This window comes from Vanellus vanellus, assembly GCF_965231255.1.
Source record: "Vanellus vanellus genome assembly, chromosome: 5".
Lineage (NCBI taxonomy): Eukaryota > Metazoa > Chordata > Aves > Charadriiformes > Charadriidae > Vanellus > Vanellus vanellus.
In genome coordinates, this window is record NC_138910.1 from 62,684,515 (window position 1) to 62,701,047 (window position 16,533).

General features: G+C 40.7%; 1 protein-coding gene across 1 annotated transcript in view; it reads left to right on the forward strand.

Annotated features, from left to right (window-relative positions):
• Positions 1 to 16,533, forward strand: part of ABCA4 (ATP binding cassette subfamily A member 4) — a gene marked incomplete at both ends in the record, with an annotated part of 75,542 nt that overhangs the window by 3,672 nt on the left and 55,337 nt on the right. The window contains 5 exons of the mRNA XM_082484215.1: positions 291 to 384; positions 925 to 1,066; positions 2,975 to 3,114; positions 7,377 to 7,504; positions 11,677 to 11,874. Of these exons, the coding sequence (XP_082340341.1) occupies positions 291 to 384; positions 925 to 1,066; positions 2,975 to 3,114; positions 7,377 to 7,504; positions 11,677 to 11,874 (702 nt within the window). The remainder of the gene's footprint in view (positions 1 to 290; positions 385 to 924; positions 1,067 to 2,974; positions 3,115 to 7,376; positions 7,505 to 11,676; positions 11,875 to 16,533) is intronic.

The window sequence follows — 16,533 nt, forward strand, 5'->3', positions numbered from 1 at the left end:
ACAGTTAAGTACTACCTGTTGCCTCTTTTTATCTCGATCAGGATGCTTAAACGTTTCTTTAGAAGAGGTGGAGAAGTCACTGAGTTAATGGTGATGCTTTATGGGGCTTTGATGAAATCCTTGCTATTTCTGCATGTCCCTTCCAAATGGTGAAATAGGCAAGGGATAACCTTGCTGCCTATGCTGCCCTGAGCATTGCTGCTGTGAGAAGGGGCCTCAGCCCTCTAGTCACTTAGTGACTCTATGCATGGTTCATCTGTAAAATTTATTTTGATTTTTTTTTTTTTCAGCTTCGCTTTCTGGTGGAGCTTGTATGGCCTCTTTCATTATTTCTTGCTCTTGTCTGGCTGAGGAAAGCTAATCCACTGTATCGCCAACATGAATGTAAGAACGTTTAAAATGTTTTAATGTTCTGACTTGTGCTAGATAATGGCTAGAAGTTCTCAGACACGGATACTGGGACCTGTTTGCTGAGTAGTATTCTCCAGTGGCAAAAGAACAGACTTCTTCAGTAGTTTAGTTATTTATAGCCATATACTGTAGGAATTGCTAGTGAGGAGAAAAAAAAAAAAAAGCTGTAGTTTTCCTGTGAGATGCTTTGTGGTTGGACTTACACAAGGTCTCAAGATTCTATCAAGTTGTAGATTTCTGTATTTCTGTTACTGAGAAAGTACTGCCTCTCTACTTATTTAAAAAAAAAAAAAAAAAAAACAAAAACAAAAACCAACAACCCAAAAACGTTAGCTCAGAATTTATTTCAGTGGGAAATAACCATATTGTTTATATCAGTGACTTTTTTTTGCTTAGTAAAAGAATTTCCACTGCATTCCTTCTGTAGTGAGGCAACCCATCATGCTTTTTAGATTCACACAGGCTGCATTAGAAAAGACACCTAATCGTTTATATTTTGTTTCCATACTCTAGGTCACTTCCCAAACAAGGCAATGCCATCTGCAGGAACACTGCCATGGTTACATGGCATCTTCTGTAACATGAACAACCCCTGTTTCCGCAGCCCAACCCATGGAGAGAGTCCAGGTGTTGTGTCCAACTATAACAATTCCATGTAAGCAGAGCTACATGTGTGAGACTGTGTTGCAGTAATACAGGCCTGCTAAGCAACTGCTGATAGCCTTCTCTTGGCACCTGTTGAGCATTCATGGGCACGAACGATGTAGGGAGAAAGGATGGAGTATCCTCAGCCTGTTTAGAAAGGTCCCACAGTGCACTGAGAGATACTTTAAAGAATTGTTGTGTGATGTGAATGAAAAGGGAAAGGTGAGCTTTTAAGAAGACACCAGGGTGTAAATACTGGACGACAAAAATTTTCAGTTCTAGCACATCGGTTTCATTGCAACAGTGATCAGCAAAGATGGTAGGTTTGGGCCTTTCTCAAAAGAGTTTGGTTGTACTAGTCTCCAGGGAACACATGTTCACTTAGTAAAATCCAACCTTTATATTGCCTACTGCTTAGTGAATGTCTCAGGACACATTTTTTTGATATGAGAATATGAAACCCCTAATCTTTCTTTTATCATCATTTGAGTTTTCCCCTCTGAATGAGAGCTCTGACAAAGTAGCCGCAAAGGAAAATCTGTACTGCCACTTCCTACATAGCACCTGTTTTGGCTATATATTTGGCTATATATATTTGTGAGACTTTAATCAGCATAGTAACCTTCAGATCCTAAGCTTATTAATGAAATAAGAGGATGGACGATTTTCAGACTGTTAATTAAAAAGAGCTGTGGGAGTGCTTCATTGCATTGTTTGTTATAGCTGAGTCATGAAAGACAGCGTAGTGGACAAAGACCCTTAGAGTAAAAACCTGTTAAAATAGCTATAAAAAATGCTCCAAATTTCCCTTTGCAAATAGTCCACTTTTGAGCATCTAATGATTAAAATCCATGAGCTAACAATGTCAAGGCCATTAAAGCTCCACTCTGTGAAAGTCCATAGCTTGGCGTTAACTTAGCATTTGACCTTTTGCTCCTAGTGAACAGGATTTAAAATACTCAGTTGGGCTTTTTTTTGTGGGGTACAGTCAATCACACAGTGAAGCTAGAGGGTTCTGTTTTCTATATGTTCTGGCATTTTTAGGTTGCTTATTACAGAGCAAACTGTCCCTTTGTGAGTCAGAGTAAATTCAGTGCATCACAGAGGAACCAAATACATTATGTTTTCTGAAAGAATTTAGTCCTTCCTGTTTGCTGTTTCCTGTAAGCTAAAATAAGTCAGAAAGACTGAGATATACCATTCCATGTATGGAAAAACATAACACTGTTAAAGAAGTGTAATGGCCTCCCCTGCTTCTAATAAGAATTTTTTCATGCTTGTTTATAAGCACGGGACCTGATCACATCCTTGCTTGAACTGCATGTTCTAACGCAGAACCTGTTGGTGAACAGCTGCCTGTGACAGTTTGTCACTCCTGTTTTCCTGCCTGTCCTAGAAGAAACGTTTTGAAGGGACCTAAACACCACCCTTATGTTGGAGGGGACTGAGCTGGGAGAGGGAGGAGGATTCTGTGTCTGAGTGATTCCATGTCACTGACCTGGCTGAGCAGGGCTGCATGTGCCCAGAGTGCCTCATCCAACTCCTGGAGCTGAGCCTGGGCCAGAACCAGAGAAGATTTGCACTATAGCTGTGGGGTGAATGCTGCCTGGGGAAGGTCCTGTGTCCCCAGCAAGATCAGCATGGCTAATGAAGAAAATGTATGAGGCCAACCTTCTGCTACACCAGTAGCGCTCTTAAAGCTTCTGTAGACTTCCAAATCCAACTGAACCCCACGCCAACTGAAACTACTCTGTTGTCACCAAAAAAAATGAGCTTTGAGTTTCAAGACAGAGGACAAAATAATTTATTTTTCCCTCATCTCTTACACAGAGAAAGTCAACCTTGCTTTTTTTTATGTGAAAGGTTCTCAAGTGTCATTAGTCTTAAATTATTGTTGGTTCGCTATTTCTTCTTTCAGCCTTGCAAGGGTATATAAAGATGCACAGGAGCTCTTACTGGAAGCCCCTGAAACCCGTGATCTTGGCAGAATCTGGGAAGAACTGAACATTATGACTCAGTTTATGGAAACAATGAGAACTAATCCTGAAAGAATTGCAGGTAATTGTTTTATCTATATCCTCTAGACTATTGAATTTTTCCTACTGAGAGCTGACCAGTAGTTACTCTGCAGACTGGCAACATTATAATGTATTTCACATGTGGCTGTTACTCTGTTTACTGTTAGAAGAGGGTAAGTTAATACTTGTCCAGTGTTGTAACACCTTTTATTTGAGAGAAAGGGAAGAGGCAATCAGTTCCATTCTACAACCATCTTTCTTAAATAACAGTAGACAAAACACAGAAACGTGGATATGTCACCACCCAAAGTAAAACACGTAGATGAAAAGATTTCATTAATTATTATTACAGTAGAGTGAGAAGCAATAAGAAAGCATCACTGGAATGCAGAGGAATGAAAAGCTACATATGAATATCTACTAGGAGCATCACCTAGAGAAGAGCATAGAGATATGTTGTTTCAAGTGTCAGCTGAAATAATTTTGGAACAGTGAATACCGATACATTTTCTTCTTGTTTTGATTATAGGTTTAAAGAGAGAAGGCATTGCAGATTCATAAACAGGATTGCAAATTATGACTCCATTAATTTTTACTCAATACAACCTGCCGAACTCAAAACACAATCCTGGGGAAAAATAGAAAATGGACTAATAATAAATTTTTAATTTAATATTTGGGCTTTAAGTACAGAGTTTGAAAAGATACTCCTAAAACTAAAGGCACAAAAATGGACTGGCTTTGAGAATTGATCTGCCTCATTCACAAGCCCTTTGCCACAGGAATAATATTCTTATTAAAATCAAATATTCATACTCCATATATTTTTAATAAGATGTGTATAAACCATCTGATACATATGCTCTACTATCTTACCAGGAATTTCTAACTAGAAGTACAAAAGGGACTATCTCATTGTCCTCAGGAGTCCCAGACTTTGCAGGTGACAGAGAAAGTTTGGGGGAAGACTTTCCCTTGGTTGATGAGGATCAAGTTAGATATCAGTTAAGTAAACTGGATATCCACAAGTCCATGGGTCCTGATGGGATGCACCCAAGAGTGCTGAGGAAGCTGGTGGAAGTCATTGCTGGGCCACTCTCCATCATCTTTGAAAGGTCTTGGAGAACAGGCGAGGTGCTTGAGGACTGGAGGAAAGCCAATGTCACTCCAGTCTTCAAAAAGGACAACAAGAAAGAGCGGGGAAACTACAGGCCAGTCAACCTGACCTCCATCCCTGGAAAGATGATGGAACAGCTTGTTCTGGGCATCATCTCAAAGCATCTGGAGGAAAAGAAGATTATCAGAAGTAGTCAACGTGGATTCACTAAGGGGAAGTCATGTCTGACTGATCTGATAGCCTTCTATGATGGCATGACTGGATGGGTAGAGGAGGGGAGACCAGTGGATGTTGTCTACCTTGACTTCAGCAAGGCTTTTGACACCATCTCCCAGATCATCCTCATAGGCAACCTTAGGAAATGTGGGTTAGATAAATGGACAGCAGAGTGGATTGAAAACTGGCTGGCAGGTAGAGCTCAGAGGGTTGTGATCAGTGGCATGGAGTCTAGTTGGAGGTCTGTAACAACTGGTGTTCCCCAGGGGTCAGTACTGGGTCCAGTCCCGTTCAATATATTCATCAATGACCTGGATGAAGGGATAGAGTGTTCCATCAGCAAGTTTGCTGATGACATAAAACTGGGAGAGATGGCTGACACACCAGAAAGCTATGCCACCATTCAGCATGACTTGGACAGACTGGAGAGTTGGACAGAGAGAAATCTTATGAAATTCAACACAGGCAAGTGTAGGGCACTAGGGAAGGAATAACCTCGGTACAGGTTTAGGGGCTGACCTGCTGGAGAGCAGCTCTGTGGAAAGGGACCTGGGAGTCCTGGTGGACAACAGGATGACCATGAGCCAGCAATGTGCTCATGTGGACAAGAAGGACAATGGCATCCAGGGGTGCATCAAGAAGGGTGCGGCCAGCAGGTCTAGGGAGGTCATCCTCCCCCTCTACTCTACCCTGGTGAGGCCACATCTGGAGTCCTGTGTCCAGTTCTGGGCTCCCCAGTTCAAGGACAGGGAACAGGAGAGGGTACAGCGAAGGGCTACAAAGGTGATTAGGGGACTGAAGCATCTTTCTTATGAGGAAAGGCTGAGGGACTTGGGTCTCTTTAGTCTGGAGAAGAGAAGACTGAGGGGGAATCTTATCAATGCTTATAAATACTTAAAGGGAGAGTGCTAGGAGGATAGGACCAGTCTTTTTTTAGTGGTGCCCAGTGATACAACAAGAGGTAATGGGCACAGACTTGAACGTAGGAAGTTCCATCTAAACATGAGGAGGGAATTCTTTACTTTGAGGGTGGTAGAGCACTGGAACAGGCTGCCCAGAGAGGTTGTGGAGTCTCCAGAGGTCCCTTCCAACCCCTGTCATTCTGTGATTCTGTGAAATAACAGTGAGATAATCAAAATGCCCCAGAATGCAAACAACGAGAACATGAGTATAATCTGAGCTGTGGTTTGTATAAGTTATAGAAACCAAACCCGCCTATTTAGCGGTGAGGAAAAGCATGACATGCCATGGGTTTGCAACATATTGCTAAGAGACCACGCCTGTGGTTTGGGAAATTGCTTTTGCATCCCCTTTCAACTTTACTCAGCAGTTCAACAATAGAGTACATTCCTCCCCACTCCTGTGAAATATAATGTTAACGCTCTTTCAGAATCTCTGGAGGGTTTTAATGTGTTTTGCTGAAAAAAAAAAAAAAAAAAGATTATTGGAATCTCCTGTTTCTTAAAGTAACAAAGTCAGTTCTGGAGCTAAACGAATAAAATGTGAACTGACACCCTTTTCCATACAGAAGAGGGTACTGCAGAATTGACTATTTAAGTTGTGTGTGTGTAGCTTACTACTTTTGCCTGTAAGTAACAATCTTGACAGAATATTGTTATAGCTGCAAAGTTGAGTAATGAAAAATTAACAAAGGTCAGAATTGAGATTGGTCCTTCTCCCAATTCTTTAAAGCAGATCTACCTCTTCAGTCATCCTTCCTTGTCCCATTTTCCCCTTGCACTGAAACATTTGATGAGATGTGTTCCTAGTGTGATTTTTTTTCCTCCACAACGCTTGGGTGCCAGGAAAGGCATCAGTGAGAATATGAGGGACAGGCCCCTACTGTTGTTTTCAGTGTTTACTGCTTGAATAAATACACGGAGGACTGATTAGAGAAGTTCTGCTTAGGTCCCGCAGCCCTAGGACAGAATATGCTTATTGCAGGTGGAATTGTGGAAGTTACTTGCCAAACTTGTACATGTTTATGTGGAGATGTCTAAACTTACATTCCCCACGTCAGGATGATACATGCTGCTCCTATCAGTTTCAATTGCCTGTTCTAATGACTGGAAGAACTAGTGCTTTTCAAGCATTCTTTACCAAAGTCTGTTGGTGCTATGGGACCTACCTTTAATAAAGGCTGTAGTATTCAATGGACACGAGCAACATTCACTTTCCAAGCTTTCACTTGGACCACAATGAGGCAGAATTCACACTGATACTGATTTGTAACAGAGACAAGTTAAAAAAAAATTGGCACTGTTTGACTTTAACAGCAGCAGTATTTTGAATATTGTTATAGATGGGATTAGGGAAATTTGGTCACCTCTTACATGTGTTTAATTTAACAGCGGGTAGCCTCATTGGTTTGCCTGAAGACTTGCCAGTTTTTAGTTTAATAGTTGATAATATGACTATTAAAGTACAAACAATTTATTCTTGTCCAAGGAATATAAGCTTTTTTTTCTCATGAAAGATTTTAAAGGGGTCATTTTTGCAATACTATAGAATAAGATTAACTAGCTAAGATTAATTGACAGCAAGTGATAAATTAGTGTAAATGTAATGAGTTAGCTAAAGTTATTTACACAAGGCCCAGAAGAAAGGACACTAACAACAGTAGCACACTGGAATCTGAACATTTAAAATAAAGCATTACCTCAGCAAAAAGGCAGAGGCTTTCAAATGCAATCAGGAGTGCTTTTAGTACTTCCATTGGTGATGTTCTAGTCTGAAACATCTTTGAGAGATCAGATATGCAGAGTCAGAACACTCAGCATTTTCTGATGATCACTCCCCACAAAGGTTTAAAATTATTTTGAATTTCAAAAATAGTTTTGGACTCCATTAGCCTCTACTAACTATATCAGCCAAAGCACATATTTTTTGCAGGTTTAAGCCAGGGTGTGAGTTGTTGTTTAACTTTTCTTTGGTATCTTACTGATCTCTGCACTTCTTTCTTCATCCAGGAAGAGGAATACGAATTCTAGACATTTTGAAAGATGGGGAAACCCTCAGTTCCTTCTTGCTGGAAGATGCTGGCCTCCCAGATATTGTTGTTTTCCAGCTTATTAATGCTCAAGTGCGCCCTGAACAGGTGGGTACAACAGAACAGAGTATAACAATATAAGCTGTTATCTGTGTGGAATGCAATCTCGAGTTGTACATGCAAAGTAGCCTCAGTGAGGGCCTTGTGTCCAGAAAATCTGCTGCCTTATAGGTTGTTTGTACAACATCTCCCTCTGTTTTTTTTTGTGAATCTGGAGGAAGAGGTGCTTGGTTTGTCTTTAAAAGAACATTTTGAATGTGCATTAGATATAGATATTTGGTTCGAGGCTGTTGTTGCTCCTAAATAATGAGCATCGAGAAATGATACTGCCAAGCAATGCATCCGTCCCCATGATGAAAGATTTTGCTCAAAAGCATAAGGCAGCTGGACATCCTTTTGAGACAGCAGTCCTGATGAATAGCAGCAGAGAACTATTGGAGGTTCTTAATTTAACATTCAAATTCTCTGCCCCAATGTCAGCAGAGTAATATGGTGGCTTTACGGCATTATCTCACATGAATAGGTGGCAGTGGAGAAGCAGACCCACTTTCTTAGATTCTGATTGCATAATAGATCTAAGAAAATTCAGAGTGAGAACTGCAGGTCAAATCCCTCCTGAAGCAACTAAGCAGAGGACTGTGTTTGACCAAGTCTAGGCTGCCTCTGCCTCTGTGTGTACTGGTGGCTGGAAGCTCTGCAAGGAATGCTGTATTAATGAATGAATGTTGCTGAATCAGAATTCTGGAACAATTTCTACAGTGCTTTAGTGTGTGGGTGGAAGCAAGTGAATAATTTAGGCTGAAAGACACAATTCCTCTTTTTCACTGCCACATAAAACACAAGTGCTGGAACTGTGAGTGGTCAGAAAGAGGGAGGGCATTAATAAGCTTACATGCAGTTCCTTTTGTGCACTACAGGTTCCAGCTGGCGTGACGAGTAGCCAGATTACTTATCTGCTGTATTCTTGATTAGTACCAGGGGAAGCCTTCCCCTCTCCTCACTTTGTCATGAAGCAATACCACAAGACCATACCAAAGCCAGTGTCAATTGATACATCCTATTTATTTTCACACTTCCGTATCAGCTGAGATGGTGAAAATTTGCTTCCTTGCTGCTCATGACAAGAATAATATATACAGATTTCCTGCTGGGCTTCTCTTTCTCTTTTCATCCCTAACCTCTTCTTTTCAGAGATCTGCTGCTCCAGGAGAACTGTGTGCTGCTGTGTTAGTCTCTATTAGCTCCCCAGTGGCATTCATTCATCCACTCTTAAAAACTCTGCCTGCCAGTGTATGCAGGACTAAAGTTTTCAACACCATCACCAAAAGTATGATTGAAACCTGCTGGAACATGGTGGCTTTCTGCTGTATTTTTTGTGCTGATGTAGAAAGAGATGTATCTCTCTTTATGCTGGAAATTAAAGAAATCTGAACATCCATTAGAGAAGAAGCGGGAGGAGACCTGGTGTTAAATACCACTTTTGCTGTCCTCCATAAAGTGGATCTGCAACCCAGATCTGTGGTTGTCTTAAGCCTCAACCGTGATAGTTCATCTCCAGTTCTTCATGCTGCTCTACCCTTTGTTTGCTTGCTTATCACTGTACACCCTCTCCCCCTGGCTCTGATGGCACGGGGCTGATCAGCCTGAAAGCAACTTGTTTACAAGAGCCTGACTGTTGCCAACAGCTGGCTATAGATCTAGGTCTGAGCCGCCTGGGAGTGCAGGAAATGACACACAGAGCTGAAAGCTAAATGTGATCAAACAGCCAAGTAGCTGAAAAAATAATTTGGACTTCATCTTGCCAGCTTTGACCAAACAGTGACACATTGATTTAAAAAAAAAAAAAAAAAAAAAAGTATTGAAGTTTTCCTCTGAGGGCCTGCTTTTTTGAGTCATTCTAAGATAAGGATAAGAGACTGATGTTAGAACACAATAAGAAGTTCAGGAAAGATTGGCAACAGCCCACCCTACCGGAAAAATTGGAAGGGCGGGGGTTTTGATGTTTTTCTAATCCCATCTGTTCATGAACATTCTTGAAATGCAATTACAGTTTGTAAATAACCTTTTTTTTTTTCTGTGTTTAATCCTTAGTGGTGTTAATGTCACAGTTTCCTCATTTCACAAGTCAAAACAACGTTCCCAGGCTGCCTGCCTGTGCAGTTCAGTTTCGTTGCAGTTCACACTGGATGATAATGGGGTGCTGGGCCACGTTGTCTAGACTGTGCGTTTGCCAAGAAAGCTTGGTCCAGACGATCCTTGAGGTCCCTTCCAATCTGGTATTCTATGATGAGGACCATGCCAGATCAGGCGTATATGGTTAAAAAATGCTATTCTTTTCACGCACATTCCCAGCACATAAGCGACTGAGCAAATAAGCAAATTCTTTCATTGATGTCAAGTTAGTTAAATCCAAATCAAATGTTCCAGTTTGAGGGAGGGCAGAGGTGTTTTGGTTTGGAGTTTTTTTGCAAGCCAGACTGGATCTGTCAGTGGTATTTCTGCTTTTGTGTCCTGCCACTCTCCACACTGTCCAACTCGTGTTAAAAATGCCTTTATATGGGTGCAGCAGTAGCGATGATAGTGACAGTACCTCTCGGGTACTTTTACTAGAAAGTCACATCCCTTTTTTGTATCATTATGACAATACGCAATCTGTGTGTAATTCGGGTGCTTTTTTTTGTCAACTTCAGTTCCATAAGTTGAAACTCAGGGCAGTTTTGGTAGACAAAATACAATGTTGTACTAGATCTCTCTTCCCCTGCCTTTCCTATTCTGGACGCTGACTTTCCACAGCCACATTTGCAGTTTTGGTCGTAGCTTCTGATATGTGAAGCACTTAATTAATAACTCCTCGGGCTTGAATCCACTCTCCAAAGCAACTGAATTAAGTTTTTTCTCATTCCTCTGGGGTTTTAAATATTTCTCTTTACCAACACCACCAAACAAGTTTCAGCTGCTACCTATAGATTTGCAGATACAAAATTTAGATAACGTTCAGAATCTTTTAGGTGGCCTTGTTAATTTGCTTAGACGGGAAATAAATGTGCCTCTACGTCTGACCTGGTATAGGTGTGGTGTGTTTGTTTTGATCCAAGTGTCTTAAAGACTGCAATGCTCAGCAGATTATTTTTCTAAAGCAAGTTATATTCCATGCAGATTTTGATGATTGCTTTTTCTATGCAGTTTATAAAATTCATTTAGCCTAACGATACTGTGTCAGCACATAGTTATTGTTTGTCTGAAAGTCTGTGTTCATCTCAAACATAGTAGGCATTTACAGTCATCACAGTATTGTGAGCTTTTTTCCCTTACAAGTTGTACTGTGAAAGGAGATGGTTAGAGGATGGGAACATTAGCTTATGAGCAATTTCCAGTGATACTTATTGTATTGCCATGTATTCTGTCCATTATAAAGCAAGTAGAACTGAATCATAGACTACCATGAGTATTGCACTACAACAATGTAAATACCAGGTAAATCTACTGATTTCTATGGAGTTATTATGCATTTATGTGGGGTTAACTATAAACTAATCTGCTTCCAGTGGTTGAACACTAAAAGTGATGATGATATTTTTTTTTTTCTGTTCCATGTTTATATTGGAAGTGGTAATCAGTAGATAGGCGTGGTTTAATGTAAAAAGGCTTTGTAAAGCCTGGCTGTATGCCTCTGCACAGTGACAATTAATAATGGCAGTGGGGAAGCATTGAGGTGGAATCATCATAACTGAAATAAAATACTGAGGGAAATCAAGCTTGAGAACCAGTGGAAGTGGCCTTTTTCACTTAGAGCAACTGGCAGCAAAAATATAACTAGCCTAAACATGAAAGGCAGAATGATGTGGCACAATCATTGGTCCTGGGGAAATACCTTCTAGCAAGCCATAGCTATCTGTCCTTAACCACAGGGATGGATTGGCATGGCATCAGGTGTGCTTAGATGACAGAGAGAAAGGAAGAAGACTCACAAGAACTTTTGCAATGAAAGGAAGAATCACTGATGAGAAGAGGACAAACATGACTGAAGGCAAGGTGATCTAACATAACATCAAGTGAAGGTGGATCAAGAGTTGATGCTTCAGCTGACCACGTCCTTCTGCCATTCATGAAAATTTTAGCAGGGGCTAATACCAAGGTGTCCACTTTTGATGAATCTTTAATTGTTCCTGAGGAGTATGGAGGTTCCACAACAGTAAATGAAACATTGTTTTTGGTTGCAGTTTGCCTACGGTGTCCCTAACTTGACTCTGAAGGACATTGCTTGCAGTCAGATGCTCCTGGACCGCTTTATTATCTTCAGTAGCCGAAGAGGTCTCCCTTCTGTGCACAAGGCAATGTGTGCCTTGTCCCAGGAAAGCCTACAGAGAGTAGAAGATGCCTTGTACGCAAATGTTGATTTCTTTAAGCTATTTCAGCTGGTAAGTATTAACACAATCATCCTGCTTTATGTTGTCATTTTTTGGCTGATATTTCATTGCCTTTCAAGAATTTTCTTTGTAATACATCACCAGTGTTCCAAGTAGTCTTTGTTTATTTACCCCTGCAAATGTAAGGTTATGGATGTGTGATCATTAACCTATCATGAGCAGAGCACAAGACAGTTCTGAGAATGCTTTGGTATGAAACAGATGAAATTGACAGAACTAAAAGATTCAAATGCAATTTTAAATCAGAGTCTGTATCAAATTATTATCTGGTCTTTCCAGCCTGTGTAGCAAAATAGCGTGTGGCAAGACCTACGGGGACCTTGCTGAGGGTTCTGAAAATTCCCCATACAACCCGTCCTGTCTTTGTTCCATCCAGCATAACAGAATTTTACACTGAAGTCAAAGCCATGATGAAGCTTGAGTTGGGATAGTCATATGAACCTTTTTTTTTTTTAAAAAAAAAAAAAAAAAACACCACCAAACAAACAAGTTGTGCTGGCTTTCATCATTCTTTCAAAAGAAGCTTTTCCTTACCTGTTCATGTTCATTGCCCTTCTTTGTGCTGTTCCTGTTTCTACTGTGACCTTCTTGCCATAAATTAACCAGAACTGCAACCTTGGTTCTCTATGGAGATATTATACCATTATATATATATATATTTAATTGATATTATTTATATTTTATTATATATTTAAAAGTAATAATATTCATATATGTTTGTTTATATGTATAATGGCAACTGGTTTGGGTTTTTTTGCTTTTGCTCTCTGTTCCTTTCCTAATATTTTTCTAATACTCCATTTGTATTCTGCACATTGAGCTGAAGCTTTCAGAGAAATTTTCATAAAGACCCCAAGGTCTCCTTCCTCATGATAGCAAACTTAAAGCCCATCACTGCATATACATCTTTTGTGGTTTTTTTCCCCATGATCATAACTTTGCATTTTTCAACAATAAATTTAATTTGCTGGTTTTTACCTTGTAATTTGCTGGTTTTTACCTAGCTAATGTCATGAGACCATCACGTTGGCAGTTTGCTGTATACAGCAGGCAGGATATATGAGCAGCTGCTACAGTTACATAGAAAGTATTGATTGGACTTTTCTGTCACAGCAGTGTAATGTCATGGTTAATTTAACATGGATTTTATTCAGCTCTGATTTGCTCAGAACTGAGAACAGAGGATGCTAGAAGCTTTAATTGACACACCAGCCAAACTGCTGTTTGATTATTGTAGCATTGAGTTATGCATTGTGTCCATGTGATTTTGCCAATTCTGATAAGAATCTTTTGAAAGCTGCTATTTTCCATGTCTAAAAATATACTCATATATTTCCATATATCTGATGTTTGCTGGAAGTAGCAGAGAATTAATGCTACAGTACTTCTAAGATAGGTTTTCAGCATTTAAGAACTTCATGTGAATATGCACACTGCACTTCCCAGCTTTAAAATTAAGCTGCTAACATATCATGATTTGGCTACCATGTCAAATAAAATGGAAAGATGAGAGTTGATGAAGCAGTTGTCTGTGTTTAAACAAAAATATGTTCACGTGGAAAATAGGAACATAAACCTGAAACCAAAATCTGGAGTTGTGAAAGACTGGGTGTTCAGATACAGGCTTACATTATGATGTGTTACTACAAGATGTCTGCCAAAGCTTTCCCTAATTATTGGAAGTATTGTGTGTTGGAAGGGTATCCATAGCCTGATTCCCAGTGAGTTTTAATGTGCACCTAACTGCAGAGAAGAGGGATTGTCTTTTCATGATGCCTAACACAATGAGACCTCAAATTCATAGCTTTCTAATGCTCCCATCATTATAGTTGCTAAATAATAATTTTAATATATTTCTGGGGGTTTTGCAAGGCAGAAGTTCCCCTTTTAAATCAAAATCCATCTCAGTTACTCCTGCTAAACTAAATGGTAGACTGTGCATAAGCACTCCTTGCCACAGTTATTTTTACAATGTGCTTCTCCACCACTTTGAAATTAATGTTTGTTGTTGAATTTGTGGTCAGCATATTTAGGTATGTGCATAAATGTACACTCAAATCCTTCATGTGCTCATGTATACCCTCTAGGGGTTCTTGCCAGAAATTAGAGCAACTCACATTTTTGTCAGCAAAGCAGAGACAGAAAAATAAGACCCTTCCTTTACCGTCTGGCTGGCTCAGCCTCTTTCTGGAGCACTGCTGTTCTTGAACCCGCCTGTTTAACCTTTGAAGTTCTTTAAACCTTATAAATAAATTAAAATAAAATTCCTTAATACCTTATTGCAATTTTGGCTGGAGATTAGCAGTTCTTCACTAAGCATAGACATGTTTTAAAACTTCTACATGAGAAATACCTGTGTATTCAAGACCCATGTTATTTTCTGCACTCTTACACTGTCAGTCACTCTGTACTTCATGATCTTCAGACTGCAGTTGTATAGTATAACCAATCTCGTATCAGAATTTGGTTTTGCAGAGCTCCTTGTTTGAGTAGGGCTTATTTTAGTATGGGCAGCTGACTATGGATTCCAGAACTGGGCCCTCTATTGTTGGAAAGAAACTCTTCAATGTTTATGCTCTTCCTTTTTTTTCATGACACCATATTCGAGGTGTCAGTGAGGTGGATTGAGAGTTGGCTGCAGGACAGAACTCAGAGGGTTGTGATCAGTGGCACAGAGTCTAGTTGGAGGCCTGTAACCAGTGGTGTCCCCCAGGGGTCAATACTCGGTCCAATTTTGTTTAATGACCTGGATGAGGGGACAGAGTGTATCCTCAGCAAGTTTGCTGATGATACCAAACTGGGTGGGGTGGCTGACACCCCAGAGGGCCGCACTGCCATCCAACGTGACCTGGACAGGCTGGAGAACTGGGCAGAGAAGAACCTAATGAGGTTCAACAAAAGCAAGTGCAGGGTCCTGCACCTGGGGAGGAAGAATGCTAGGCACCAGTATAGGTTAAGGGGGGACCTGCTGGGAAGTAGCTCTGAGGAGAAGGATCTGGGGGTTGTGGTAGACAGTAAATTATCCATGGCCCAGTAATGTGCCCTTGTTGCCAAAAAGGCCAATGGAATCTTGGGCTGCATAGAGCGTGGCCAGTAGGTCGAAGGAGGTCATTCTCCCCCTCTACTCTGCACTGGTGAGGCCACAACTGGAATACTGTGTCCAGTTTTGGGTTCCCCAGTTCAAGAGGGACAGGAAACTGCTGGAGCGAGTCCAGCGAAGAGCAACTAAGATGATTAAGGGCTTGGAGCACCTCCCTTATGAGGAAAGGCTGAGAGAGCTGGGACTCTTTAGCCTGGAGAAGAGAAGGCTGAGGGGAGACCTTATTATGGCGTACAAGTATCTAAAGGGTGGGTTGAAGGAGGATGGAGCCAGGCTCTTCTCAATGGTTCCCAGTGACAGGACGAGGGGCAATGGGTACAAGTTAGAACACAGGAAGTTCCGTTCAAATACACGGAAACAGTTCTTTATGGTGAGGGTGACAGAGCACTGGCACAGGCTGCCCAGGGAGGTTGTGGAGTCCCCTTCTCTGGAGATTTTCAAGACCTGCCTGGATGCAGTCCTGAGTAATGTGCTCTGGGCAATCCTGCTTTAGCAGGGGAGTTGGACTGGATGATCTCTAGAGTTCCCTTCCAACTCTGAAAATTCCGTGATATTCACTTCCACTGAATATGAAAATAGGCGGATAAATATTTTGGGGAAAGCTTTCATCCTCTTTGTTTAAGGTCAATAAACATTCCCAAGTGTATGGTCTGATATTTAGGTCAGATGAGAGTGTAGTTTGCATATGTCTGCTGATCCTGTCTTTTGCACATTTCTAGAGAACATGAACTAGTTGAGTACAAATTCAGTCATTTAAGGACATTTCTATTAAGGCCTGATTCATACTGAATGGCGCCTGTAAGAAATAATATTTAGGAGCACACACGTGTAATTTTACCCCTATTTCTCTTTTCGTTTCCTCTAGATACAAGAAGAAGGTTCTTAATTCCATATTTATCCTAGGCTTTTCTCTGGCTTTCTTCAGAATGTTTATAATACCTGTTGCTCAGTTTCAAAAAGGCCAGGTTAAGGCAAGTGCTCCAAAAATCCTGTATAATCTTTGTAGAGACTGATTCCCCTTAGGGGACAAAGGAAAAGCGTATTTTGAAGTGTTGTGTGTTTATACTTCCTGCCTGAACTGCAAGTGACAGATCAGAACATGCTAACATAAGCTTTCCATAAAAGTCTTGCCTTCATGAGTCGCTGCCAGGTGCCTACATAGTGCAGGTGTCTTCTGCTTTCTTAACTACCTACTGACTGAAAGGAATGGCAGGGAATCAGCAGGTTGTGTAGCTACACGGTTTTGGGGAAGTCTTTTTAGGGGCTTATCTCATAAATATTGCAGTCTAGCTATCTAAAAGTCCAGCTTTCTATTTTATTGTAATACCAGAAGAAATAGATGCCTGAGAAAGCCTCAAGAGTGCTAACCCCAAGTGCACATGTGATTCTTTAGACAGCTGACTAAGAAGGATGCAGTGGTGCAAGCAAAGTGGTATGTGACAGCATGCCATGGTATCACCTGTTTCTTAAGAAGGCAGTGATAACTATAGTGTTAACTTTTGCTGGAAAGGCCATTTGGCCAGTCTGTAGGAGCCTGGAAAAGTAATGGT